A 26,422-nucleotide genomic window follows, 5' to 3' on the forward strand; every position below is an offset into this window, starting at 1 on the left:
CAGCATCCGTGGAGAGAGAAAAAGAGTTAACGTTTCAGGTCTGGGGCCCTTCATCAGAACTGGAAAAAGCTGGAGATGTAACAGATATTAAGCAGGTGCAGAGGGTGGGGGGAGGAAGGAATTGAAGGAACAGTCTGTGCTTCTGTAAGAGGCAGGAAAGATAAAATGTTGCAAATGGGAATGGCAAAATCATACAGCATGCAAAATGGTGGCAGGGGTTATAGTTTGAAATTATTGAACTCAATGTTGAGTCCAGAAAAATGTGTAGTTTTACTGTTTTAGTATATGTGTATAGATCCCTTCCACATCACAAGTGCACCACTGATCACCAGGGCAAAAAAAATCAATGAGATGTGTTCATTGCCAGGAGTTAGTCATTGGCGATGGGAGATACCCCTCTGTTTATATTCCCCACATGACTTTCTCCTCGGGCAGTTTACCAACTGCACAGAGACAGTGAACACACCACTTGCTCCCAAGCCTCTGAAATGTTACTGTTGAACTGGCAGATAGGAAATGTGCAAGAACAACCCACTAATGCTGTTCTATCTTCCTGCTGAGCACCTGCCCACAATTGGATGAATAGCAACTGAGTAGATTGGGGAATCGTGGGCACAAACTCACCTCACCATTCCATGACACCATCTATAGCCAGCTTTCCTCATATACTGGAGGGACAGTTAGATTTAGGTAGGATTAAATTTTGCAACATTGCAGCAAGATATGTTCAAACACTGTTCAATGCCCATCTTTGCAAACACATTTAGACCTGTGGTTATAAATTCAGCTACTCTCACAAGCAAGTGTCTGTAGACAGCTTGGAATCGGGCAGGTTTCTATTAAGGAAAAAAATGAAATCCTGTGCATTGAGCGCATCCAAAAATATAACCCAGTGGGAAAAGAATTACTGTTTTTAAAGCATTGTGAATGCATTCTCTCTACAACCCCTTCCATCCCATATTGTCATAATGAGACACGAACCTTGGAAAAAAGCAACAGACTCATGAAATAAATGCAAGTGTGTTGTAAACAGGGAGGTTAACTGCCATTGGGAATAAATAAAATGTGTCTCAGCTTGCATTGTTTGAACTTTTTATTTTATTTAGCAGCATATAAATTTACAGCACAGAAGGAGGCTGTTTGGCCCATCGTGTCTTTGCTGGCTTCAAAAATTAACCAAATTTTCCTTAAAAGATGTAATGGTCTCTACCTTAATCCTCTAAAGAAATTTATCCTAACCCCTCTCCTCACTGTCTTAGTAAAAGATTTGCAAAACATTATTTGAAATTATGATCCTCATTGAAAAGATTTTTCTCTGTTTGTATTCTTGTGGAGCAATATTACTGCCAACCCAGTGACCATACACCAGCTAAAGCTCCTTCTTGTCTGGCTTTCAGTTCCAGAGATTGTGCAAGAGGCCTGTGAACTGATTGAACGAGGAGAGCTGCTTTTAGCCCATCGAAAGCTGATGGACCTGGAGTGTTCCCGCGATGACCTTATGTATGAGCAGTATCGTATGGATAGCAAGAACACGCATGACATGAAACTCATCCAGGCCTACTTCACTGAGGTGCAGAACCTCTCGGAGCAAATGGGAAAGCAGATCTGGATGCTGGTGCAAAGGTCTTCGGTAACGGTCCGCAGTGATCCAGCCCAGGTCGTCTCAATGATTCGAATCATTGAGAGAGAGGAAAAAATTGATAAGCGGATGCTTGACCGGCAGAAACAGACAGGGTTCATTCCTCCCGGCAGACCAAAAAGATGGAAAGCCAAGTTGTTTGCGGTGCTAGAACAGACTGTTGCCAATCGGATTGAGGCCAGTCAGTCCGATACGCGGGAGCTAGACAAAATGTGGCTTGTGCGTCACCTGGAGCTCACGCGCAAGTATGTTCTTGAGGACTTGCTGGTCATGAAGAACTTGATGGCGCAGTGTTTTCCTCCTCACTACAACATCTTCAAAATACTTCAGAATTTGTATCACCAGGGACTAGTGGCTCGTGTGGAGGAACTTGCCTCCGAGGATTTGGAGGCCAATGAAATTGTTTCACTTCTGACCTGGGTTCTAAATACATATCACAGGTAAGAGTTTAATTTGACGATGCACGACTGCATGTGGGGTATAAAACTGCAGCTTCCCTCCTGTGATTTCTCCCAGTATGGTGAGTTCCCATTCTGACCCACGTCATCAGAGTGTCGGGAGTTGCAGAAATTTCCTGGTTGGTGGGGAAAACCGGAAGAAAATTAGAGGCGCGTCCCTGTGGGACCAAAAATATATACAGGAAACTTTGGTTTATCCGGAGGTTGTATGTCCGGAAACCTCGATCTAACGGCAGAAATCAGCAGCCGTTTTGTTAGGTTTTTTTACTTTTTTTTTCTTCTAGCATTTTTTTTAAACAGTCAGTCTCTGGAAAGCCTCTCTGAAGCTGTTGCTAAGCTACAGAGACGCTTCCAAGGTACGGGCCGACTGTTTACAAGCTGTTGCTAAGCAACAGTGTTTGTTGTCAGATACGGAGATGAAAACCTCCGTATCCTTCAACATTAGCGCTGGTCTGTCCGGAAGTTTTCATAGATCGGCATCACGCCGGTCCCGTCGGTGCCGGATATCGCGAAGTTTCCTGTAATGCATTCAAAAAACATTACATTTACAGGCTGATTAGGGCTGTTGCTGAGGTGATTTTTGACACAAAAGCAGAAAATGCTGGAAATATTTTCAGGCAGCATCCATGGAGAAAACAGATGACTTATCGTTTTAGGTTAACTGAAGGATCTTACGAGCATTTAAAAAAGGAATAAAACAAAGGGAAGGGGGAGGGAAAAACACATATGCATGAGAAAATAGAACTAACTTTAAAATGCTTCAGTGGGAAAGAGGAGATGGTTAAATAGCGAAGTGATATTAGCCTGAGGCAGTAGGAGGCAGAATGAGAGAGAAATCAAAGACATTATAGGTGCAGAATGTGGGGGATGAGGTAGGTAGGGGCGGAAGCATGAAAAACTGTCAAAGCGGAGCAGGCTTCAGCGGCTCAGGGTTCTGGGAGAAGAAAAATGCCGGTTGATAACAAGGGTGCAGACCGCTCCACCAACACCGTGCCTCGAGGTATTTTTGACTCCTGGTGAAGGTATCAAAGCTGTCAGGCTATACTGGGATTCTCAAATTCTGATTAATTCTTGTTGGATTGAGCTGATTTTCAGCTTCCCCAGTCTTGTTCCATGGATACAGTGAAGAAAACCTGCAGAAGGCTTTACTAAAATTCCAATAAAGAGAAGTACAAGGTCAGACACAACATAGGAACGTAGGAACAGGAGTAGGCCATTCAGCCCCTCGAGCCTGTTCATCCATAGAAACAGGAGTAGGCCATTTAGCCCCTCGAGCCTGTTCATCCATAGAAACAGGAATAGGCCATTCAGCTCCTCAAGCCTGTTCTGCCATAGAAACAGGAATAGGCCATTCTGCCCCTTGAGCCTGTTATGCCATAGGAACAGGGGTAGGCCATTCAGCCCCTCGAGCCTGTTCCGCCATTCATTTAGATCATTGATGATTTGTACCTCAATTCCATTTACCCACCTTAGTTCCATATCCCTTAATACCCTTACCTAACAAAAATCTATCAATCTCAGTCTTAATATTTGACCCCTAGCCTCAACATCTTTTCGGGGGGGAGTGATTTCCACTCCCCTTTGTGTGACGAAGTACTTCCTGACATCAGCCCAGCTCTAATTTTAAGGTTATGCCCCCTTGTCCTGGACTCTCCACCAGAGGAAATAGTTATCTCTACCCTATCAAATCTTTTGATCATCTTAAACGCCTCAATTAGATCATCCATACTTAAGGGAAAACAAACCTAGTCTATGCAGCCTGTCCTCATAATTTAGCCCGATTAGCCTCAGTATCATTCTGGCGAATCTGTGCTGCACCCCGTCCAAGGTCAGTATATGCTTCCTGAGGTGTGTCCAGAACTGAACGCCGTACTCCAGATGCAGTCTAACCAGAGCTTTATCCAATTGTAGCATAAAGCTGCCAGACTTTATCAGCTCTGCTTGTTCAATTTAAACTTTCCTGAATTTCTGCTGTTGAAATTTTGTTTCTAATTGAATTCTGTGTTACATTCCGATGTCTTTGCTGTACAGTGGGGATATGATGGGACACCCAGACCTAGCTCCAGAGGTGGATGTGAAGACCCTGGAACCCTTACTGTCGAGTGATGTGGCCAATATGCTTCTCAGCAAATACATGACGACCCTTACTGTGAGTGCACCGCTACACCCTTTCTGAAAACATAAAGATTTATGGTGCATTTTCCACAACTTTTTCTTGTTGTATAGTCAGTGTCTGGATGAAGAAACAAAAATACACCTTGGCCTTTTTGCAAATGTAACAGATGGTGTAAAACTGATTGTGTGTGTCTGGGCACCACTTGCCACAAAATTTTAACTGACAGCCAAAGTCCAACAATAGAGCACATTTATATTTAAAAAAAACCTTCCTCCCTATCATTGCAGAATACTGTGCTGTTACTAGTTAATGAATATCTGGGACGGGGAACGATTATTGACTTGATCTTGGTGTGGAGTTGTATGAAAATCTCTTTATTCTGTGCACCAAGAGGACGCTAGTATAAAATCGGTGGGTGAGGGTGGATTAGATTTCACACTTTTTGTAACCTGCGCCATTTGACTTAGAAACATAGAAACATAGAAGATAGGAGCAGGCGTAGGCCATTCGGCCCTTCAAGCCTGCTCCGCCATTCAATGAGATCATGGCTGATCATCCCAATTCAGTACCCTGGCCCTGCCTTCTCCCCATATCCCTTGATCCCTTTAGCCTTAAGAAATATATCCAACTCCTTCTTGAATATATTTAATGAACTGGCCTCCACCGCCCTCTGTGGCAGAGAATTCCACAGGTTCACCACTCTTTGGGTAAAGAAATTCCTCCTCATTTCAGTCCTAAATGGCTTACCCCTTATCCTTAGACTATGACCCCCTGGTTCTGGACTCCCCGGCCATCGGAAACATCCTTCCTGCATCTAGTCTGTCCAGGCCAGACAGAATTTTATAGGTTTCGATGAGATCCCCTCTCAATCTTCTAAACTCCAGTGAGTATAAGCCCAATCGACACAATCTCTCCTCATACGTCATTCCTGCCATCCCAGGTATCAGCCTGGTGAATCTTCGCTGCACTCCTTCCATGGCAAGAACGTCCTTCCTCAGACAAGGCGACCAAAACTGCACACAATACTCAAGGTGTGGTCTCACCAAGGCCCTGTACAACTGCAGCAAGACATCCTTGTTCCTGTACTCGAACCCTCTTGCTACGAAGGCCAACATACCATTTGCCTTCTTAACCGCCTGCTGCACCTGCATGCTTACCTTCAGCGACTGGTGCACAAGAACACCCAGGTCTCTTTGCACTTCCCCTTCTCCCAATCTATTGCCATTCAAATAATAATCTGCCTTCCTGTTTTTGCCACCAAAGTGGATAACCTCACATTTATCCACATTATAGTGCATTTGCCATGTTTCTGCCCAATCACCCAACCTGTCCAAATCGTACTGGAGTTTCACGACATCCTCCTCACAGCATACCCTCCCACCCAGCTTTGTGTCGTCTGCAAATTTGGAGATATTACATCCAATTCCCTCGTCCAGATCATTAATGTATATTGTGAACAGCTGGGGTCCTAGGACCGATCCTTGCGGTACCCCACTAGTCACTGCCTGCCACTCGGAAAACGACCCGTTTATTCCAACTCTCTGCTTTCTATCCGCCAACCAGTTCTCTATCCAAGTCAATACCTTGCCCCCAATCCCATGTGCCTTAATTTTGCACGCTAATCTCTTATGCGGGACCTTATCGAAAGACTTCTGAAAGTCCAATTACACCACATCCACCGGTTCTCCCTTATTTATTTTACCAGTTACATCCTCAAAAAATTCCAGTAGATTAGTCAAGCACGATTTACCTTTTGTAAATCCATGTTGACTTTGTCCGATCCTGTCGCTGCTTTCCAGGTGCTCTGCTATTACATCTTTTATAATGGACTCTTAACATTTTTCCCACTATTGATGTCAGGCTTACCGGTCTATAATTCCCCGCTTTTTCTCTACCACCTTTTTTGAATAGTGGGGTAACATTAGCTACCCTCCAATCCATGGGTACTGTTCCAGAGTCTATCGAGTTCTGGAAGATGACCAGCAATGCATCTACTATTTCTAGGGCCACTTCCTTAAGTACCCTAGGATGTAGATTATCAGGCCCTGTGGATTTATCGGCCTTCAGTCCCATCAATTTTCCTAACACCATTTCCCTACAAATACTGATTTCTTTCAGTTCCACCCTTTCATCAGACCCTATGTTCCCCGGCATCTCTGGGAGGCTGTTTGTGTCCTCCTTTGTGAATACAGAACCAAAATGTGTATTTAGTTGGTCTGCCATTTCTTTGTTCCCCATTATAAATTCCCCTGATTCTGACTGCAAGGGACCTACGCTTGACTTCACCAATCTTTTTCTCTTCACATATCTATAAAAGCTTTTACAGTCAGTTTTTATGTTCTCTGCAAGCTTACTCTCATATTCTATTTTCCCCTTCTTAATTAATCCCTTTGTCCTCCTTTGTTGAATCCTAAACTGCTCCCAATCCTCAGGATTATTGCTTTTTCTGGCCAATTTATATGTCCTCTCCTTGGATCTTATGCTATCCCTAATTTCCCTTGTTAGCCACGGTTGAGTCACCTTTTTTTGTTTTATTTTTATGCCAAACTGGAATGAACAAATTCTGTAGTTCATCCATTCGGTCTTTGAATGTTTGCCATTGCCTATCCACCGTCAACCCTTTGAGTGACATTCTCCAATCAATCCTACCCAACTCGCTCCTCAGACCATCGTAGTTTCCTTTATTTAAATTTAGGACCCTAGTCTCTGAGTCAACTACTTCATTCTCCATCTTAATGAAGAATTCGATCATATTATGATCGCTCCGACCCAAGGGGCCTCGTACAACAAGATTGCTAATTAATCCTTTCTCGTTACATAATACCCAGTCTAAGATGGCCTGATCTCTGGTTGGTTCCTCGACATGTTGGTCCAGGAAACCATCCCGTAAACACTCCAGGAATTCCTCCTCCACAGTATTGTTACTGATTTGGTTAGCCCAATCTATATGTAGATTAAAGTCACCCATGATGACTGCTGTGCCCTTATTGTACGCTTCTTTAATTTCCCTTTTAATGCCATCCCAACCTCCACGTTACTGTTTGGAGGTCTGTATACCACTCCCACTAACGCTTTCTGCCCCTTAGTATTTCTCAATTCTATCCATACAGATTCCACATCATCAGAGCTAATATCCTTCCTTACAATTGTGTTAATCCCTTCTTTAACCAGTAATGCTACCCCACCTCCCATTCCTTTTTGCCTATCTTTCCTGAATATCGAATACCCCTGGATGTTGAGTTCCCAGCCTTGGCCATCCTTGAGCCACGTTTCCGTAATCCCAACCAAATCATATTCGTTTACCTCTATTTGCGCAGCCAATTCATCCACCTTATTACGAATGCTCCTCGCATTAAGACACAAAGCCTTCAGGCTTGTTTTTTTAATGCTCTTAGACCTATTAGAATTATTATTTACTGTGGCCACGTTTGATTTAAACCGTTAGTTTCTCTGACTGCCACTTTTGTTTTTCTCCTTCCTATCTTTTGCTTTTATCCTTGTTTCCCTTTCCTCTGTCTCCCTGCTCAGGTTCCCGTCTCCCTGCTCAGGTTCCCAACCCCCTGCCATTTTAGTTTAAACCCTCCCCCAGAGCACTAGCAAACACTCCCCCTAGGACATCAGTTCCAGCCCTGCCCAGGTGCAAACTGTCCGGTTTGAACTGGTCCCACCTCCCCCCAGAACCAGTTCCAATGTCCCAGGAACTTGAATCCCCCCCCTTGCACCATTCCTCTAGCCATGTATTCATCTGAAATATCCTTCTATTTCTACTCTGACTAGCACGTGGCACTGGTAGCAATCCTGAGATTACTACCTTTTGAGGTCCTATTTTTTAAATTTACCTCCTAACTCCCTATATTCCGCTTTTAGGACCTCATCCCGCTTTTTACCTATATCGTTGGTGCCTATATGCACCACGACAGCTGGCTGTTCACCCTCCCCTTCCAAGATGTTCTGCAGCCGCTCTGAGACATCCTTGACCCTTGCACCAGGGAGGCAACTTCTTTGTCTTCTGTTTCTGTGTTTATTTTTAAACAGGCTGCCTCCTTGCTATACTTTTCTTATTTTTAAGTAAATAAAGCACTGTGATGGCAAGTGGGAATTCACAGTGAAACATTAAGAGTTTGTGCTAGAATCATCTATTCTTAAGGGCGTGGTAACAAGGCACTTGGAAAATCACTACAATTAGGCAGAGTCAACACTGTTTTATGAAAGGGAAATCATGTTTGGCAAATCTATTAGCGTTTTTGGAGGGTGTAACTAGCAGGGTAGATAAAGGGGAACCAATGGATTTAGTATATTTGGATTTTCAGAAGGCATTCGATAAGGTGCCACGCAAAAGAACGGGCTCAACGGGCCGAATGGCCGCCTTCCGTGCTGTAACCATTCTGTGAGGTTGTTACACAAGATTAGGGCTCATGGGATTGGGGGTAATATATTAGCATGGATTAAGAGTTGGTTACTCAACAGAAAACAGAGAGTAGGAATAATCGTGTCATTTTTGGGATGGCAGGGTATAACTAGTGGAGTGCTGCAAGGATCAGTGCTTGGGCCTCAGCTATTTACAATCTATCGCAATGACTTAGATGAGGGGACCGAGTGTAATATATCCAAGTTTGCTGATGATACAAAGCTAGGAGGGAAAGTAAGCTGTGAGGAAGATGTAAAGAGGCTGCAAAGGGTTGTAGACCAGTTAAGTGATTGGGCAAGAACGTGGCAGATGGAGTATAATGTGGGGAAGTGTGAAATTATCCGCTTTGGTTGAAAGAATGGAAAACCAGAATATTTTTTAAAAGGTGAGAGACTAGTAAATGTTGGTATTCAGAGAAATTTGGATGTCCTTATACACAAATCACAGAAATTTAACCTGCAGGTACAGCAAGCAATTAGGAAGGCAAATGGTATGTTAGCCTTTATTGCAAGAGGGTTGGAGTATAAGAGTAAGGAAGTCTTGCTGCAATTATCTGGAGCTTTGATGGGACCACAAATGGAGTATTATATACAGTTTTGGTCTCCGTAACTGAGGATGGATATATCTGCCTTAGAGGGGGTGCAACGAAGGTTCACTAGACTGATTCTTGGGATGAGAGGGATGCCCTATGAGGAGAGATTGAGTAGATTGGGCCTATATTCTCTGGAGTTTAGAATAATGAGAGGTGATCTCATTGAAATGTATAAAATTCTTAGCGGGCTTGACACGGTAGAAACTGAGAGGCTGTTTCCCCTGTCTGGAGAGTCTAGAACTAGAGGTCATAGTCTCAGGATAAGGGGCCGGCCATTCAGGACTGAGCTGAGGAGAAATTTCTTCACTCGGGGTTGTGAATCTTTGAAATTCTCTACCCCATAGGGCTGTGGATGCTCAAGTCAATGAATATATTAAAGACTGAGATCGATAGATTTTTGGGCACTAAGGGAATCCAGGGATATGGGGATAGGGTGGGAAAGTGGAGTTGATGTAGAAGTTCAGCCATGATCTTATTGCATGGCTGAGCAGGCTCGAGGGGCTGTCTGGTCCACTCCTGCCCCTAGTTCTTGTGTTCTTGTGTTTCACAATTTTTTAGTACTTTAAACTGTAGTGAAAGATATTCCAAAATGCAAAGGGTTTTATATCAATTTAAGACAATTTGTTAATATAAAAAAACAGAAAATGGTGGTTATAATTTGATCAACACAAAAGGATTCATTTAACAGGAGTAAACAGATAAAAGGTTAAGAGAAGTGAATCCAATGACGAGTAAAGAATGGTTTTAGGAGGCCGAGAGACTGCGTGAGGTGATAGTCAGAGGGTGGGAGGAGGCTGCAGACCTGGTTGGAAGAGTTTATGTGAAGGGTGAGATTGAGTGAGAACAGGAGAGCAGAAAGAGCTTTCATTTCTAAAGCAACCTTCTGTTGCCTCAGCCCTAAGCTCTGGAATTCCCTGCCTAAACCTCTCCGCCTCGCTTACCTCACTTTCCTCCTTTAAGACGCTCCCTAAAACTTACCTCTTTGACCAAGCTTTTGGTCACCTGCTCTAATTTATTCTTATGTGGCTCGGTGTCAAATTTTTTGTCTTAAAATACTCCTGTGCAGCGCCTTGGGATGTTTTACTACGTTAAAGGCGCTATATAAATACAAGTTGTTGTTGTTTACATCATCAGGCCATCCGAAAGTACTTTAAAGCCAATTAATTACTTTTGAAGTATAGTCATTGTCATATTAGGTGATCACTGCAGCCGATTTGTGCACGGCAAGGTGCAAAAACAGCAAATGAAATGATGAATCAGGTAATCTGTTTTTGGTAGTATTGGTTGAAGGATGAATTTTGGCCAGGACACCTGCCTTACCGTTCCAGTAATAATCTAGGTTTACCATATCACAGAAACCCCACAGTGCAGATAGAGGCCATTTCGGCCCATCGAGCCTGCACCGACACATATCCCACCCGATCCCCGTAACCCCTACACCAACACACATTCCACCCTATCCCCGTAACCCCACGTATTTAATCCCCCTAACACTAAGGGTCAATTTATCATAGCCAATCAACCTAACCTGCACATCTTTGGACTGTGGGAGGAAACCGGAGCACCCGGAGTAAACCCACGCAAACACGGGGAGAATGTGCAAACTCCACACAGACAGTCGCCCGAGGCCGGATTCGAACCCGGGTCCCTGGCGCTGTGAGGCAACAGTGCTAACCACTATGCCGATTTTACGATCTTGGATAAGGTCCCCTTTACCACCATTACCTTTGTTAGCTCATCACTTTCTCCATACCCTTTCAGCACATCTAGATTTTTTCTCGCATGGTGATCAAGACTGAATATGGTACTTTAAGTACTGTTTCCAGCTTTGTAAAACCTTGCTATAAAGTGAGAACTTGGGAGGTTTTGTTCTGGCTATAAATCCTAACATTCTACAGGAAACTCTTGATTTACTGGCACCTAAATAACCAGAAATCTCTGTTAACCGGCAAAATTCAGGAGTAGGTTCAGGTAAGTTTTACTTCATATTAGTGGCCGTTCCTGGATCTGTGGCTGTGTAACCGGGGTTCCTGCACCTGTTGCTAAGCAACAGGGAAGCCTGGATTTGTTGCTGTGTACGGGGCTCTCGTACCTTTTACTATACCTCTCTGTAATCCGGACTTTTTGATAAACCGGCACCACGCCGGTCCCGTCGGTGCCGGATTAAAAAAAAAGAGTTTCCTGTATTTTGTTTTTTTTAATTGCATTGCCACATTATACAGGAGACTTCGCGATATCCGGCACCGACGGGACCGAGCAGCTGCCGTTCTATCCAAACTTCCGGATAGACCAGCGTTTATGTTGTCAGATACGAAGGTTTTCATCTCCGTATCTGACAACAGACACTGTGTTGCTCAGCAACAGCTTGTAAACACTCGGCCGTGGTTTGGAAGCGTCTCTGAAGCTGTTGCTAAGATACAGAGACGCTTTCCAGAGCCTGCCGTATCTGACCACAAACACTGTTGCTCAGCAACAGCTTGTAAACACTCGGCCCAGTAGCTTGGAAGTGTCTCTGAAGCTGTTGCTAAGCTACAAAGACGCTTTCCAGAGCCTGCCTGTGAAAAGAATGCTAGGAGAAGAAAAAAAACCTACCCAAAACGGCTGCTGATTTCTGCCGTTAGATCGAGGTTTCCGGACATACAACTTCCGGATAAACCAAAGTTTCCTGTACTTAGATTGGGACTTGGGAGTAATTATGGACATGCCACTTTCAAAGTCTCATTAAAGCCAATTCAATTGCATTCATTTGTAGATTTATGACCCACATTTTGTAGCCTTTGTGCAGGTTTAATTTGCCATGTGTCTGCCATTTGCATTACCAGTCTAAATCTTCCTGAAACTCTTTCATTGGTTCCTTTCTCTACTGCTGTCCCTATTTTACTGTCAGCAATTTTAACAAGCTGAGATTTCGTTTCAGTGTCAGCCATTTATGTAGATTAGGAATTAGGGATCAAACTACTGACCCCTTCGAGACTCCACTCAGCCCCTTCCACCAAATATGACATTAGGCCTCTCGTGAGTACTCTCCGCTTCCTATTTTTAACCAGATTTTTTGTCCAGTCCAGTGTTCTCCCCTATATTCATGTGGCTTTTAGTTTAATTAAAAAATCTTTGCTGTGAAACTTCATTTGAGTGTTTTGTAATCCCAAATAAACGTCATCATTTCGAGTGCTGGTATCTATTTTATTTTTAAAACCTTGAAAGAAGTTGAGGTTTTTCAAGCAGGATCTTCCCCTGCTCTAAACCTGTGATGATCAGTTCTTACTTAAGGTCTTGCTGTATAGGTTATCCCTCAGCCTGCCTCTGAGTTTAGATTCCAGTATTCATGGAGAAATGAAAATATGATGAGAATTTTCAGACCACATGATGATTATTCTAATCTTTACAGTCCAACATTATTGGCTGGCTACGGAAAGCACTTGAAACTGACAAGAAGGATTGGAAAAAGGAGCAAGAGCCAGAAGCAGATCAGGATGGATACTATCAGACCACTCTGCCGGCTATTGTATTTCAGGTATTCTTAAACTTCTCATTTTGCAAATACTCTGTATGCCTTTTAATATTTGAACACCCTAACATGGTTAAGCTGCTACCAGTGGTAACCAAGACGAGCTTCAGCTTCCAGTACAGTGCTTTTTTTGTAAATTTTGCCTCCCAGCCCATCTGTCCCCATGGGGTCTGAACTCAGACTACGTAACGCCATTTTCCCACGAGATGTAAAATTATTGTTGTATTCATAGGAATTCTCCTCTTCTCAGATATAATGTGTAATATATATATTTTTTTAAATCTTGCACGTACATGCATTTTCTGTCACTTTTCCCCCTTGAAATTCCTGTCCACATTTATAATGGAAACTGTCCATGTAAACTTGTCACACTGTAACTGTGCCTCCAGTCAGTGGAGGCACCGCAACACTATGCTGGTGGAGGGTGTAATTACACTGACAAGTTTACATAGGCAGTGCCCATTATAAATCTGGGCATTGGAATTTAAAATGGAAAAAGTTGGCATATTACATAAATAAAGGATAGCATGTATGACTTCAAAATGAGGACTGAATTACTTTTGGGTTCCCTGGTCCAATTAATCCCCCCCCCCCCCCCCCCACCACACTTTTAAGTGGGCTTCAGCTGAAGGCTACACTTAATCTTGACTCCCCATGTGCAACACCACAGGAGATCAACTAGTTTGCAGTAAAATTGTTGATGGTGCAGTATTTCTTTACTGTTAAAAGCCTCATTTTAAAACATGCAAGCAAAAGGTTGGGGCATGTATTGATGGGTACATTTATTATAATAAAATGAGAATTCCAGTACAACTGAGATTTTTAATAAAGTGACCATCACTCAATATTACTGGAGTGTTCAAACCTGGCATGTCATCTCTGTGTTAAAGAGGTAGGAAAGTTGGAGAGATACTTTTGTTCAAAGTATCCAGCTGCTTTGTAGAAATGCAGTTATAAAAATGTGACCGTTTTTTATTAAAGCTGCTTGTGGTCTGCCATTTCAGGGCTCTACTCTGAGCTTGTCTGGTTGCATCACTGACTGGGAGAGATTGCCTGTATCTTGGAGGGCTCCATTTTAATGGGATACGACTTCTGACAGGCTTGGAGCTTGACCCCAAAGAAACATGCTACTGTAAGAATATGCTGCTTCCTTAGCTGGTAGCATTTCTTCTCCGAGTTAGGTTGCTCCTAATTGATTTCCAGGCTGCTTCAAAGCTTGCACTCCCGTATTAAAACGAATGGAGTGGCTCCTCTCACCATTAAGTGGTGTTTTTACAGAGCAAGTTTGGGGTGCTTATCACTGCTCACTGCTGCTTTTGTCGGTGTTATCATTTAGCTGTTGGTTGTGCAGTTTATGAATGCCCCTAGACGATAGCCCTGGAATTCTTTTGCGGGTTCTCCCGAACTCCTGCTGTAACTTTGGCAAAACCCCTAGAGAAATGGCATAAGCGACCAGTTTTTGAGGACTTGTGCCATTGATAGCCCTATGGAATTTCAGGTCCTTTTTATCATATACATAGATACAGTACAGGAAACTTTGTGCTATCCGGCACCCACGGGACCGAGCTGCTGCCGTTGCCTCAAAACTGCCGTACTCTCCAGCGTTAATGTTGAGAGATACGGAGATTCTTATCTCCATATTTGATAACAAACACTGTTGCTTAGCAACAGCTTCTAAACACTCAGGTGTGGCCTGCAAGCTCTGTAGCTGAAGCTGTTGCTATAGTTACAGACCTTGCACAGCTTGACTGTTCAAACAAAGCAAAAAAAACAAACAAAAAGAATAAAAAAACGGCTGCTGATTTTTGCCGGTGGCTCCAGATTGCCGGATAGCTCACCTCCGGATAGCACAAAGTTTCTTGTACATACAAGCAGGTGATATTGTGTACCTGATGTGCTTGTGCTATGGCAGTACCAGTTTAAAAAAAAAATATATAGCAGAGGACAGGAAAATATAAATGGATAGAGGCAGCCCTCCTGGTCAGACCCCTTGCACTGCCTGTGGTTTCCTCATACAGGTAAACAGTTGTTTTGACACAAGTAGGTGTTTTTGGAGTGTCTAAGTGTGATTGATGTACACTGAACGATGCATTTCTTTGACATGTGCTGTTTCAGATGTTTGAACAGAATCTGCAGGTGGCTGCTCAGATCAGTGATGATCTAAAACGCAAGGTGCTGGCATTGTGCCTTCAGCAAATGAACTCTTTCTTGAGCAGGTGAGTACACTACTGCACCAGTCTTGCACTTGTGCTGTTCAGTAGTCCAGAGAGACCATTTAAGAACGACTGAGCTGAGTGAAGTTTTGTTTCTGGTATTCAGTTGTCACTTGCGAATGTGAGCGCCAAATGTCATGCAGTTTGTGTCTGTGCCAAAATTTATTGATTACATTGGCATTAATAAAACTGAAAACGCTGAATGTTCCCTCTCGAAATAACTAGTTTCCTCACAGTGGAGAAGAAAATGACAAAGGAATTTTTTTGTGGGGGTCCTACCAGCTCCTCTGTTACAGGAGACTAGATTGATCCCAACAAATCTCCAGACGTTCTTGAATTCTTGGAGATATTTAGATTACACAAATCTTTCTAGAGAGTGCAGTAGGATCCTGACCTACAGAACTTTACCGAAACCCCAGATCTACCAAAGCCCTTGGATAACTGTGCTTGATCACCCAAGTCATGATGCATCTAAAGATTTCTCCATCCGTTTTGCCACACACTGGAGCTCTAATTTTAATCAAGATTGTGTGTGTGCAGTGGCAGTTCTTTACCTCTCCGCTTGCCTGACTAGAGGAAGTTACTAACTGGTGCAGTAATCTGCTGGTCTCAGTTGGAAGGTGCTCCACTCCATTCTGGCACTGCTTACAACTAATCAGAATGTAAGTGCCGGTGAATGGAGTGGAGCACATCTCAGCGAAGACCAGCTGGTAACTACACAACACACAACACACAACACACACACACACACACACACACACACACACACACACACACACACACGACACACACGATGATGAACGTCACGTACAATGTATCAGTGAAAGTGTCAGATGTTATAAATGATGCGATAAATTAATGATGGGGCAAGTATTTATGGCCACGGCTAATGGAGAAAGTGTACACTGATCTTTTAGGATGCCTTGGAGCAAATTGTCTATCTATACTCTGGAGAATGGTATGCCATTCAGGAGAGCTTATAGAGACGGAGAAAATTAAACATTTAATTTTTAAAGATGATTACCCTTAAATTCTTTTTTTTAAATTAAATTTTATCCGTATGATACTTCTTTTAAAGTGGAATATAGTGTTACTGAAGTAAGAGGGGAAGGGACTGTGGACTTTTGTTTTATTTTAAAATCTTGTATGGAGACAGAGTTTGGATATATCTGAATTGTACTAAAGCAGATTTGCCTGAACACTGAGATAATGGGATTTCTCTACTTGCCAGGTACAAAGAGGAAGTGACACTATATAAAGATGATCATCTGAAAGATCGTCAGCATCCTCAGTTCTACATTCAGTACATGGTTGCAGTTGTTAACAACTGCCAGACTTTCAAGTAAATGTACAGCTTTATTTCTTTACCACATGCATTGTTTTGTTGTAATGAACAGTTTCTTTTGATTAAAGGTCTCCTGTGTAATAGTTTATTTGCTCCGTATTAGTCAGTAAGTAACACTATAGTGCTGAGATGTTTACATCTAGGCTATACTGACACTAGAGATCCACAGATCTTTAACTAACAACACTGCCTTTGTGTACAATGGAACTGATATAGGAATGCTTCTGGGAGTCTTTGCAGAACTAGCAATGATGGGGCACTTGATCTTTGACGAGTTTACCATTTCATTTTAACTATTAACCAGAGCTTAACAAGAATGAAATCAATAATATTGAAGTGCATGACTATATAGTGGTTTCCTGTGCTTGTACAGCAGTGTGAAAAAAATATATCTTAATCAGGACATCTAGAAACATGTCTATGTTACAAGAATCCTAAACATTCTTGGAATATGCTTAGGTTAATGTAATTAGTGTTAAATTATTCATTCCGTTTACTGCAGGGAATCTGTCCACAGTTTGAAGAGAAAATACACGAAGTGTGAGTTAGTGATAGAGGAAGAACATTATGCTAATCAGCCAACAATGGAGGCCACTCTAGATACTATTGCCAAGGATGGGTGTGCCTATCTGCTAGATGAAGTCTTCCTTGACTTGGAGGTTAGTGCACACTAAATATACCTTCAATTGGAAATAAAGTCTAGTGTTGTGGCAAAGCCACCAAGGGACTCCTGTATATGACTATATAACTGCCTTTAACAGAGTGCTACAGCACCTATGTTTGTTTCCTGTTTGTAAATAACCCGTTCTCGGTAAGTTCCAGAACCAGCGCGATGATGTCATCACGTTGATCACATGACATCCCGAACGGCGGGAAACGTGATGACGTCAGGCTGGGAGGTTCCCAGGTTAGACCTCGTGAAGCCAGCCTTAAGAAAAGACCTGTTGATTGTTTCTCCTGCATTCCATTGTTTGTTCTTTAGTTTACATTAAACTTCGTTTAATTATCGGACTGACTCGACCTCAGTATTTCAGCTAGGGATCTGACGATTCCTACAGTGGTGACCCCGAAGCTTCGCGGACGATTTTCGCGGAGGAAGCGCGACGCAGCACGATGGATGTTAATGCAGTGACCTTGAAGCTCTCTCAATTTTGGGAACAACAGGCGGCCTCCTGGTTCGTCCAAGCGGAGGCTCAGTTCCAACTTCGGAACATTGTGCTGGATCAGACCCGTTATCTTTACGTGGTCTCTGCACTGGACAACTCGACGGCTTCGAGGATCATCAGCCTGCTGGAAAACCCGCCCGTGGATAACAAGTATGATACGCTTAAGGCGCGACTAACGCAGGTTTTCGGCCTCACGAAAGCGGAGCGCGCGCGACGTTTACTCACACTGCCCGGGTTAGGCGACGCCAAGCCGTCTGAGTTGATGGGCCAGATGCTCACGCTCCTTGGTTCTGAGCCGCAGTGTTTTCTGTTCCTGAGCCAGCTCCCCGAGCAGGTGCAAGCAGCCCTCGCCAGGTTGAAGGCTACAGACGGTGTAGTGCTCGCGGCCGAAGCCGACACTATTTATGCGGTGATGCAGCAGTACTGCGCCACCTCGAAGCGTCCCGCCCCGAAGAACCCCGCCTTGGCGCCTCCACCATCCGGTCTCTGTTACTATCACGCCCGTTTCGGCCCAAAAACCAGATGCTGCCGTCCTCCCTGTAGTTTCGTGCCTAATGCAACGAGAAAGCAACAGCATCGACTGCGTGAATGGAAGAACGACCCCGAGGTCGGTTTCGCATCTACGATGGCAGTTGGAGATTCCGGGAAGTTACTTTATATCACCGACTCCATTTTGGGCTGGTGGTTTTTGTGTGACACGAGCGCCCAGTGCAGCATCCTCCCCGCTTCGCTCCTCGACGTCAGGGCCGGGAGGCGCGGTTCTCCACTCCAGGCCGCCAATGGCAGTGCTATTCGTACGTTCGGGAAGCGGCGGATCCAGGTGTGTTTTGGCGGGCAACGTTTCCTATGGGAGTTTATCACCGCCCAAATCGCACAGGCAATCCTCGGCGCTGACTTCTGTGCCAATGGCCTATTGGTTGATTTATGAAATCGCCGTCTGATTCACGCCGCCACGTTTGCCTCCATCTCGTGCTTTCGGGGCTTAGGTGCGACTCACACGGTTTCCTGCACCGTGCCGGCGCCCGACGACTTCGCCCGCCTTCTCGGGGAATTTCCGGATCTAACTCGGCCCACCTTCTCGGCAACGACCGTTAAACATGGTGTGGAGCACCACATCGCGACGACCAGCCCTCCGGTCTATGCCCGGGCTCGGCGGCTGGAACCCAGTAAACTCGAGGCCAGGAAGGCGGAGTTCGCCACCATGGAGCGGCTGGGGATTGTTCGCCGGTCGGATAGTCCTTGGTCTTCGCCACTTCATATCGTCCCTAAGCCCTGCGACGATTATCGGCGCCTCAATGAGGTCACGACGCCCGACCAGTACCCAATACCGTACATCCAAGATTTCTCCGCACAGTTGGCGGGCAATTTGTTTTTTTCCAAAATCGACCTTGTCCAGCGGTACCATCAGGTGCCCACCCACCCCCAGGACACCCAGAAGACGGCGGTCATTACCCCGTCCGGGGGTACCATCAGGTGCCCGCCCACCCCCAGGACATCCAGAAGACGGCGGTCATTACCCCGTTCGGACTTTTTGAATTCCTCCGAATGCCGTTCGGGCTCAAGAATGCGGCGCAGGCGTTCCAGCGCCTTATGGATTCAGTGCTGCGGGATCTAAAGTTCCTGTTTGTGTATCTCAATGACATCCTGGTCGCCAGTACTTCGAAAGAGGAACATCTCGGCCACCTGCGCCTCCTTTTTCGCCGCCTCCATCAGCATGGCCTCATAATTAACCCGGCCAAATGCCAATTCGGGCTGCGACAGATCGACTTTTTGGGCCACCGCATCACTGCGGAAGGAGCAGTGCCACTTCGGTCGAAGGTGGAGGCGATTGCTGCTTTTCCACGCCCGCAATCTGTTTAAAGCGCTCCAGGAGTTTCTCGGTATGGTAAATTTTTACCATCGGTTTGTTCCCCGGGCCGCGCAGCTTATGCGGCCACTCTACGAGGCACTCTGAGGGAAACCGGGGCAGGAACCTGTGGTCTGGACACCAGAGATGGATTGCGCTTTTGTGGACACGAAAGATGTTCTCGCAAACGCAACGATGTTGGCGCACCCGCTGCCTGGCGCCACCATCGCGCTTACGACTGATGCTTCGGACTACGCCGTAGGCGCCGTGCAGGAGCAATGGGCCGACGGGACGTGGCAACCGCTGGCGTTTTTTAGTCGCCAATTGCGTCGTAACGAACGCAGCTACAGCACGTTCGACAGGGAGTTGTTGGCGTTGTTTCTGGCCATCCGCCATTTTCGTTTTCTGTTGGAGGGACGCCAATTCACCGCGTTTGTGGATCACAAGCCCCTGACATTTGCCATGGCCAAGACGGCTGAGCCATGGTCGGCTCGACAGCAACGACAGCTCACCTTTATTTCTGAGTTTACCACCGACATCCGGCACGTGGCCGGCAAGGACAACGTGATCGTCGATTGGACAAAGTGGTCGCCGATTGCCCCTCGCGTGCGACGGTCCAGGCCGTCCAGCTGGGACTCGATTATTCACTCATGGCGGCTGATCCGGAAACGCAAACTTTCCGTACCGACGACTCCTGCCTTCAGCCAGCGGATGTGCTTTTCCACTCGGCCGGCACCTCCTTGCTCTGCGACGTCTCCTTGGGGGACCCCCGCCCGATCGTTCCGCTATCCTGGCGTAGGAACGTTTTCGATGCCATCTACGGGCTTGCGCACCCTGGCGTGAGGGCTTCACAAAAACTACTGGCGTCCAAGTTCTTCTGGAGAGGGATGCGCAAGGATGTCCGCGACTGGGCCAACACCTGCGTCGTGTGCCAGCGGGCTAAGGTGCAGCGGCATGTCAAAGCTCCCGTAGCCGTTTTTGAAGTACCAGAGTGACGTTTCGATCACGTCCATGTCGACCTCGTTGGCCCATTACCGCCGTCACAGGGTTTCACACATCTCTTGACTATTGTCGACCGTACCACCAGGTGACCGGAGGCCATTCCTTTGACGTCCACCACCTCCGCGGATGTCGCCCGGGCTTTTCTTTCCTCCTGGGTTGCACGTTTCAGTGTTCCGTCTGATATTTCGTCGGACTGCGGGCCGCAATTCTCGTCTGCACTGTGGAGCGCCGTAGCCTTGGGTTTGGGCACCAAGCTCCATCAGACCACGGCTTACCATCCGCAGGCAAATGGACTATGTGAGCGCTTTCATCGGTCCTTGAAGGCGTCGCTGCGGGCCAGCTTCCAGGGGGCCGCATGGAGAGACAGGCTGCCTTGGGTGATGCTCGGGTTACGCACAGCGCCCAAAGACCTGCAGGCATCGGCCGCCGAGCTGGTTTATGGACAGCCACTCCAGGTGCCAGGCGAGTTTCTTCCGTCACCAACGCGACCGTGGTCGGCAGTCGAACAACTGGAGGCCCACCGGGACGCAGCTCAATCTTTTAGGCCAATTCTGACGTCACATCACGGTTTGCCCGCGTCACACGTTCCGCCGGAGCTTATGCAGGCTAAATTCATTTTTGTCAGGCATGACGCCCACCGTAGTCCTCTCACACCTCCATATACAGGTACTGCAGGCGGGTGCCAAGAGTTTTTTAGTGGACGTCGGGGGCAAGCCTGACCACATTTCCGTGGACTGCCTCAAGGCCGCACACCTGGACCTCGAGCGACCGGTCGAGGCAGCACAGCCACCGCGTCGTGGGCGGCTGCCCGCTGCCGCCACACCTGACCGGACTGTTCCGCAGGCCAGCTCATCGTCTGCCCAGCCCGTTCCTTTCCGGGAATATCGGAGTCGTTCGAACAGGCTTGTCCGACCTCCTCTGCAATTGACTTTTGTGGTTAAAGACACTTCTGGGGGGGCGCATGTGGCAAAGCCACCGAGGGACTCCTGTATGACTATATAACTGCCTTTAACAGAGTGATACAGCACCTATGTTTGTTTACTGTTTGTAAATAACCCGTTCTCGGTAAGTTCCAGAACCAGCGCGATGACGTCATCACGTTGGTCACATGACGCCCCGAACGACGGGAAACGTAATGACGCCATGACGTCAGGCTGGGAGGTTCCCAGGTCAGACCTCGTGAAGCCAGCCTTCAGAAAAGACCTGTTGATTGTATCTCCTGCATTCCATTGTTTGTTCTTTAGTTTACATTAAACTTCGTTTAATTATCGGACTGACTCGACCTCAGTATTTCAGCTAGGGATCTGACGATTCCTACAGTGTGAGTTGACTCTTATAAGCAAAGTGTTTTAGGAAGGGTTTAAGGACAGGGCGATACTATTACCAAAATACATTTTTAAAAGTCCATCGTTTACTGATGGTGTTTTTTTTACTTTGGAGCTGTTTACAATCGAACTGTTACATTTTTTTAAACTTATCTTCAGACACAGTGGTGAGTTGTACATTTATCCCTGCGATGCCCCGCGCTGCTGATTTACCAAGCCCAGCCGTGTTGTCGTGGAGAAGAAAATGAAGGGAGGGTGGCACTTCCCCTGGTGACTGGTTTTATAGCAACACTGGTAGTGCATTCAGTGTACAGTAAAAATGAGATTAGTGAAGATATACAGTACTGAGGGAGTGCTACAGTGTGGGAGGTGCCGTCTTTCAGATGAGACGTTAAACCAAGGTCCTATCTGTTTGCTCAAGTGGGCGTAAAAGATCTCATGGGACCATTTAAAGAAGAGTGGGGAGTTTTCCCGGTGACTTGGCCAATATTTGTCTTGCAGCCAACACCCACAAAAACAGTTTATCTCATTTTGCTGTTTGTGGGATCTTGCTGTGTACAAATGAGCATCCATGTTTGCCTACGTGTTGTCGCCTCCCAAATCCGTGCCCATCTTTCCTGCAACTCTATGTTTGAATCCCTCCGATCTGGTTTCCGCCCCTGCCACAGTACTGAAACGGTTCTCATCAAAGTCACAAATGACATCCTTTGTGACTGTGACAAAGGTAAACTATCCCTCTTCGTCCTTCTCGACCTGTCTGCAGCCTTTGACACGGTTGACCACTCCATCCTCCTCCAATGCATCTCCACCATTGTCTAGCTGGGTGGGACTGCAATCGCCTGGTTCCATTCTTATCTATCTAATCGTAGCCAGAAAGTCACCTGCAATGGTTTCTCTTCCCGCTCCCTCATCATTACCTCTGGGGTCCCCCTAGGATATATCCTTGGCCCCCTCCTATTTCTCATCTATATGCTGCCCCCTGATGATGACATCCGAAAACACTGCGTCAGTTTCCACATGTACGCTGACGACACCCAGCTCTACCTCAGCATCACTTCTCTTGACCCTTCCTCGGTCTCTAAATTGACACACTGCTTGTCTGACATCCAGTTCTGGATGAGCAGAAATTTTCTCCAATTAAATATTGGGAAGACTGAAGCCATTGTCTTCGGTCCCCATCACAAACTCCGTTCCCTAGCCACCGACTCCATCCCTCTCCCCAACATCTGTCTGAGGCTGAACCAGACTGTTCGTAACATTGGTGTCATATTTGACACTGAAACGAGCTTCTGGCCACACATTCCGTGGCATAACTAAGACCGCCTATTTCCCCCTCCGTAACATTGCCCGTCTTCGCTCCTGCCTCAGCTCGGCTGCTGCTGAAACCCTCATCCATGCCTCTGTTACCTCTAGACTTGACTATTCCAATGCACTCCTGGCTGGCCTCCCACATTCTACCCTACGTAAACTTGAGGTCATCCAAAACTCTGCTGCCCGTGTCCTAACTCGCACCAAGTCCCGTTCGCCCATCTCCCCTGTGCTCGCTGATCTACATTTGCTCCCGGTTAAGCCAATCCTTGATTTCAAAATTCTCATCCTTGTTTTCAAATCCCCCCCATGGCCTCGTCCCTCCCTATCTCTGAAATCTCCTTTAGCTCCACAACTCCCCGAGATATCTGCGCTCCTAAAAATTCTGCCCTCTTGAGCATCCCTGATTACAATCGCTCAACCATCGGTGGCTGTGCTTTCAGCTGCCTAGGCCCTAAGCTCTGGAACTCCCTCCCTAAACCTCTCCGCCTCGCTACCTCGCTTTCCTCCTTTAAGACGCTCCTTAAAACCTACCTCTTTGACCAAGCTTTAGGTCATTTGCACTAATTTCTTATGTAGCTCAGTGTCAATTTTTTGTCTTAACACTCCTGTGAAGCGCCTTGGGATGTTTTACTACGTTAAAGGCGCTATATAAATACAAGTTGTTCTTGTACATAACAGTGAGTATACTTTTAAAAGTAATTAGTTGACTGTAAAACTCTTTGGAACAACCTGAGGTTGCAAAAGGTGCTATATATTAATGCACGTTTGCTCATTATTACTCTCTCTCATAATTTGCGGATAAGCATTTTTTCTTTCAAGCAAGATGAATGATTCAAGGCATATCATGAAAATCTACATGCTGCATGGCATTAACAACCATTGTATTGTAAAGGCACTTACCCCCTGGATGCAGCAGTCTTCTTGCATTAACTGGCGGGTTTCATGAGGCCTGCGAAACCCGACCAGCTAAAGTTAACTTCAAAATGGAGATTAAAGCAGAGGCTTCCAGCCTCATTATGATATTTAAATAGGCGACCCACCTCCTGGCAGCGGGTTGGCTGCCCGCCATCTGTCCCGCCTCCATTAAAACCGGAAGTGGGCGGGTTGGGGGCAGGTTCTGGTCGGGATTTAGATTTTTAACACTTCAATTTCCCACACGACCCCAGCCCACCCTTTTTAGGTTAAGATATCCCCCCAAAGTGTGCAGTTTATGTTTTCTTGAGTGCAGGAGGTTTACGCCAAGTACAGTGGGATTGTTTGGATCCCCAATCATCATGCACTGCTAAAATCCACACCTCTTATTTCAGCCCCATCTCCAGGAGTTGATGACCAGGAAATGGCTTGCCGGGTCTAACGCAGTGGATATCATTTGTGTTACCGTCGAGGATTATTTCAATGACTTCGCTAAAATTAAAAAGCCATACAGCAAGGTACAGATTTAGTTCTTGATTTCGAACAGTCTTTCTTTTCAAAGCGGCACTGACAAATTCACTTTTCTAGAGAGCTGATCTTATTATCCAGCCCATTATTTGTTATGCTAACTTTCATCTGTCTTAAAGGCCAGCTCCACACGTATTGCAGAAAGACCATGTATCAGTATGTTGTAGTAAGTTGATGCTACAAAATAGAAGATGTAGAAAAGTAACAGTTTTGTCTGCTGTGGATTTCTGCAATAATCAGTTTGTGTGCTCAGTAAAAAAAAAAAAAAAAAAATTTTTAGGCAGATCCTAATGATGGCGTTTTACCGATTTTCTGAAGTTCTCAAGTTGAAAAGAGCTTATTTTCAGAGGACACAAAAAGCATTTGTTTAAAGGGGGATTGCCATCAAATTTTTGACATAATACACAGAATTTTGTTGGGAAGGGGCTGCAGTTTATACCAAATTAATACATTTGTTTGTAGAGCACTTGAAAGGTGTGTTTTTATAGACTGTCCCAAAACCTTCCTAGTGAGCTGTAAATAAAACGCAGCAAATGTTTCTGGTGTCATCTTTCATTCAAGGAAGTTTGTAGATTTGGATTATTCTGGTTTGCAAAAGTATAATTTCTGACATAGCTTCATAGCATCAAAAACTGCCCTTTGTTCTTTATACAGGAAATAACAATGGAAGCTCATCGAAGGGTCGTGGTGGAATACATCAGAACTATGATGCAAAAAAGGATCACCTTTAGGGGTTTGGATGAGCGCAGAGAGGGGGCTGAGAGAGTGATCAAAGACGCAGAACAGTTTCGATTCTTGTTTAAGAAACTTTCAGCTGTAAGTAGTTTGCTTTTCCCCCGCCCAGTCACGGTTTCAGTGATATTTCTAAAGACTTAGAATGTGCATTGTAAGCTCCGTGAGATAATCAGTCTGGATATCAACAGTGAGGTCTTGAGATTTTTTTTTTAAGTTCCTGCTACTCCCATTCCTTTTTCTGGTCTCCTGTGCCACGTGCAGTCCGGAGTGCGGACTGTTGAGGGATAATTTCAGGGAGTTCACCTGCTGGCAACACATATCGAGAATTCAGATTGTGCCCCCACGATTTTCTACTGATTTTAATGGGTGGTACATTGTGGGGACTGCATTGCCCCAATTCCTGATGCATGCTTCCAGTGAACGCAGCTCCCGGCTAGGAGTGTGATTTAATTGAATTGCCCCCGTAATCTGCTCCCAGATCCTGCTGTGTTACTGGCCACGTGGCGCATTAGACACATACATAGCCTCATCTCAGCGGTTTCCCAACAGAATTACGTTTACAGCACAGAAACCGGCCACTCGGCCCAACTGGTCTATGCAGGCCTTTAGAGCCTCCTCCCACCCCTCTTCATCTCACCCTCTCAGCATATCCTTTGTCCCTCATGTACTTTAGCTTCCCCTTAAATGCTCTATGCTGTACGCCTCAACTGCTCCATGTGGTAGCAAGTTCCACATTCTAACCACTCCATGGACAAATAAGTTCCTCCTGAATTTCCTTTTGGATTTATTGTTGATTATCTTATATGTATGGCCTCTAGTTTTGATCTCCCCCACAAATGGAAACAACCTCTCTGTCTACCCTATCAAATCCCTTCATAATTTTAAAGACCTCTGTTAGGTCTCCCCTCGGTCTTTTTTCTAACGAAAAGAGCCCCAGCCTGCTCAGCCTTTCCTGATGAGTATAAATTCTGGTGTCATCCATGTGAATTTTCTTTGCTCTTCTCCAGTGCCTCTATATCCTTTTTATAATATGGAGACCAAAACTATGCACAGTACTCTACTCTAAGTGTGGTCTAACCAAGTATAACGTAACTTTTCTGCTTTTCAATTCTATCCCTCCAGAATGAACCTCACTGCTTTGTTTGCTTTTTTTAATGGCCTTATTAAGCTGTGTCACTACCGTTAGTGATTTGTGTATCTGTACACCTAGATCCCTTTGCTCCTGTACGCCATTTAGACTCTTATCATCCAAGCAGTACAGCCCCTTAATGGAGCTGCGCACCCAAAAAAAATGAGCAGGATCATTGCCTCACACTTA

General features: G+C 45.5%; 1 protein-coding gene across 3 annotated transcripts in view; it reads left to right on the top strand.

The window, feature by feature from the left end:
- Positions 1–26,422, top strand: part of exoc3 (exocyst complex component 3) — a 45,438-nt gene that overhangs the window by 13,449 nt on the left and 5,567 nt on the right. For all 3 annotated transcript variants that reach the window (XM_085989052.1, XM_085989054.1, XM_085989053.1), the window contains 8 exons: positions 1,398–2,079; positions 4,129–4,246; positions 12,602–12,727; positions 14,837–14,937; positions 16,166–16,276; positions 16,782–16,938; positions 24,237–24,359; positions 25,024–25,185. In XM_085989052.1, coding sequence (XP_085845178.1) covers positions 1,398–2,079; positions 4,129–4,246; positions 12,602–12,727; positions 14,837–14,937; positions 16,166–16,276; positions 16,782–16,938; positions 24,237–24,359; positions 25,024–25,185 — 1,580 coding nt within the window. The remainder of the gene's footprint in view (positions 1–1,397; positions 2,080–4,128; positions 4,247–12,601; positions 12,728–14,836; positions 14,938–16,165; positions 16,277–16,781; positions 16,939–24,236; positions 24,360–25,023; positions 25,186–26,422) is intronic.

This window comes from Somniosus microcephalus, chromosome 5 (genome assembly GCF_052327205.1).
Source record: "Somniosus microcephalus isolate GS21.2 chromosome 5, FLI_Smic_1.0, whole genome shotgun sequence".
NCBI lineage: Eukaryota > Metazoa > Chordata > Chondrichthyes > Squaliformes > Somniosidae > Somniosus > Somniosus microcephalus.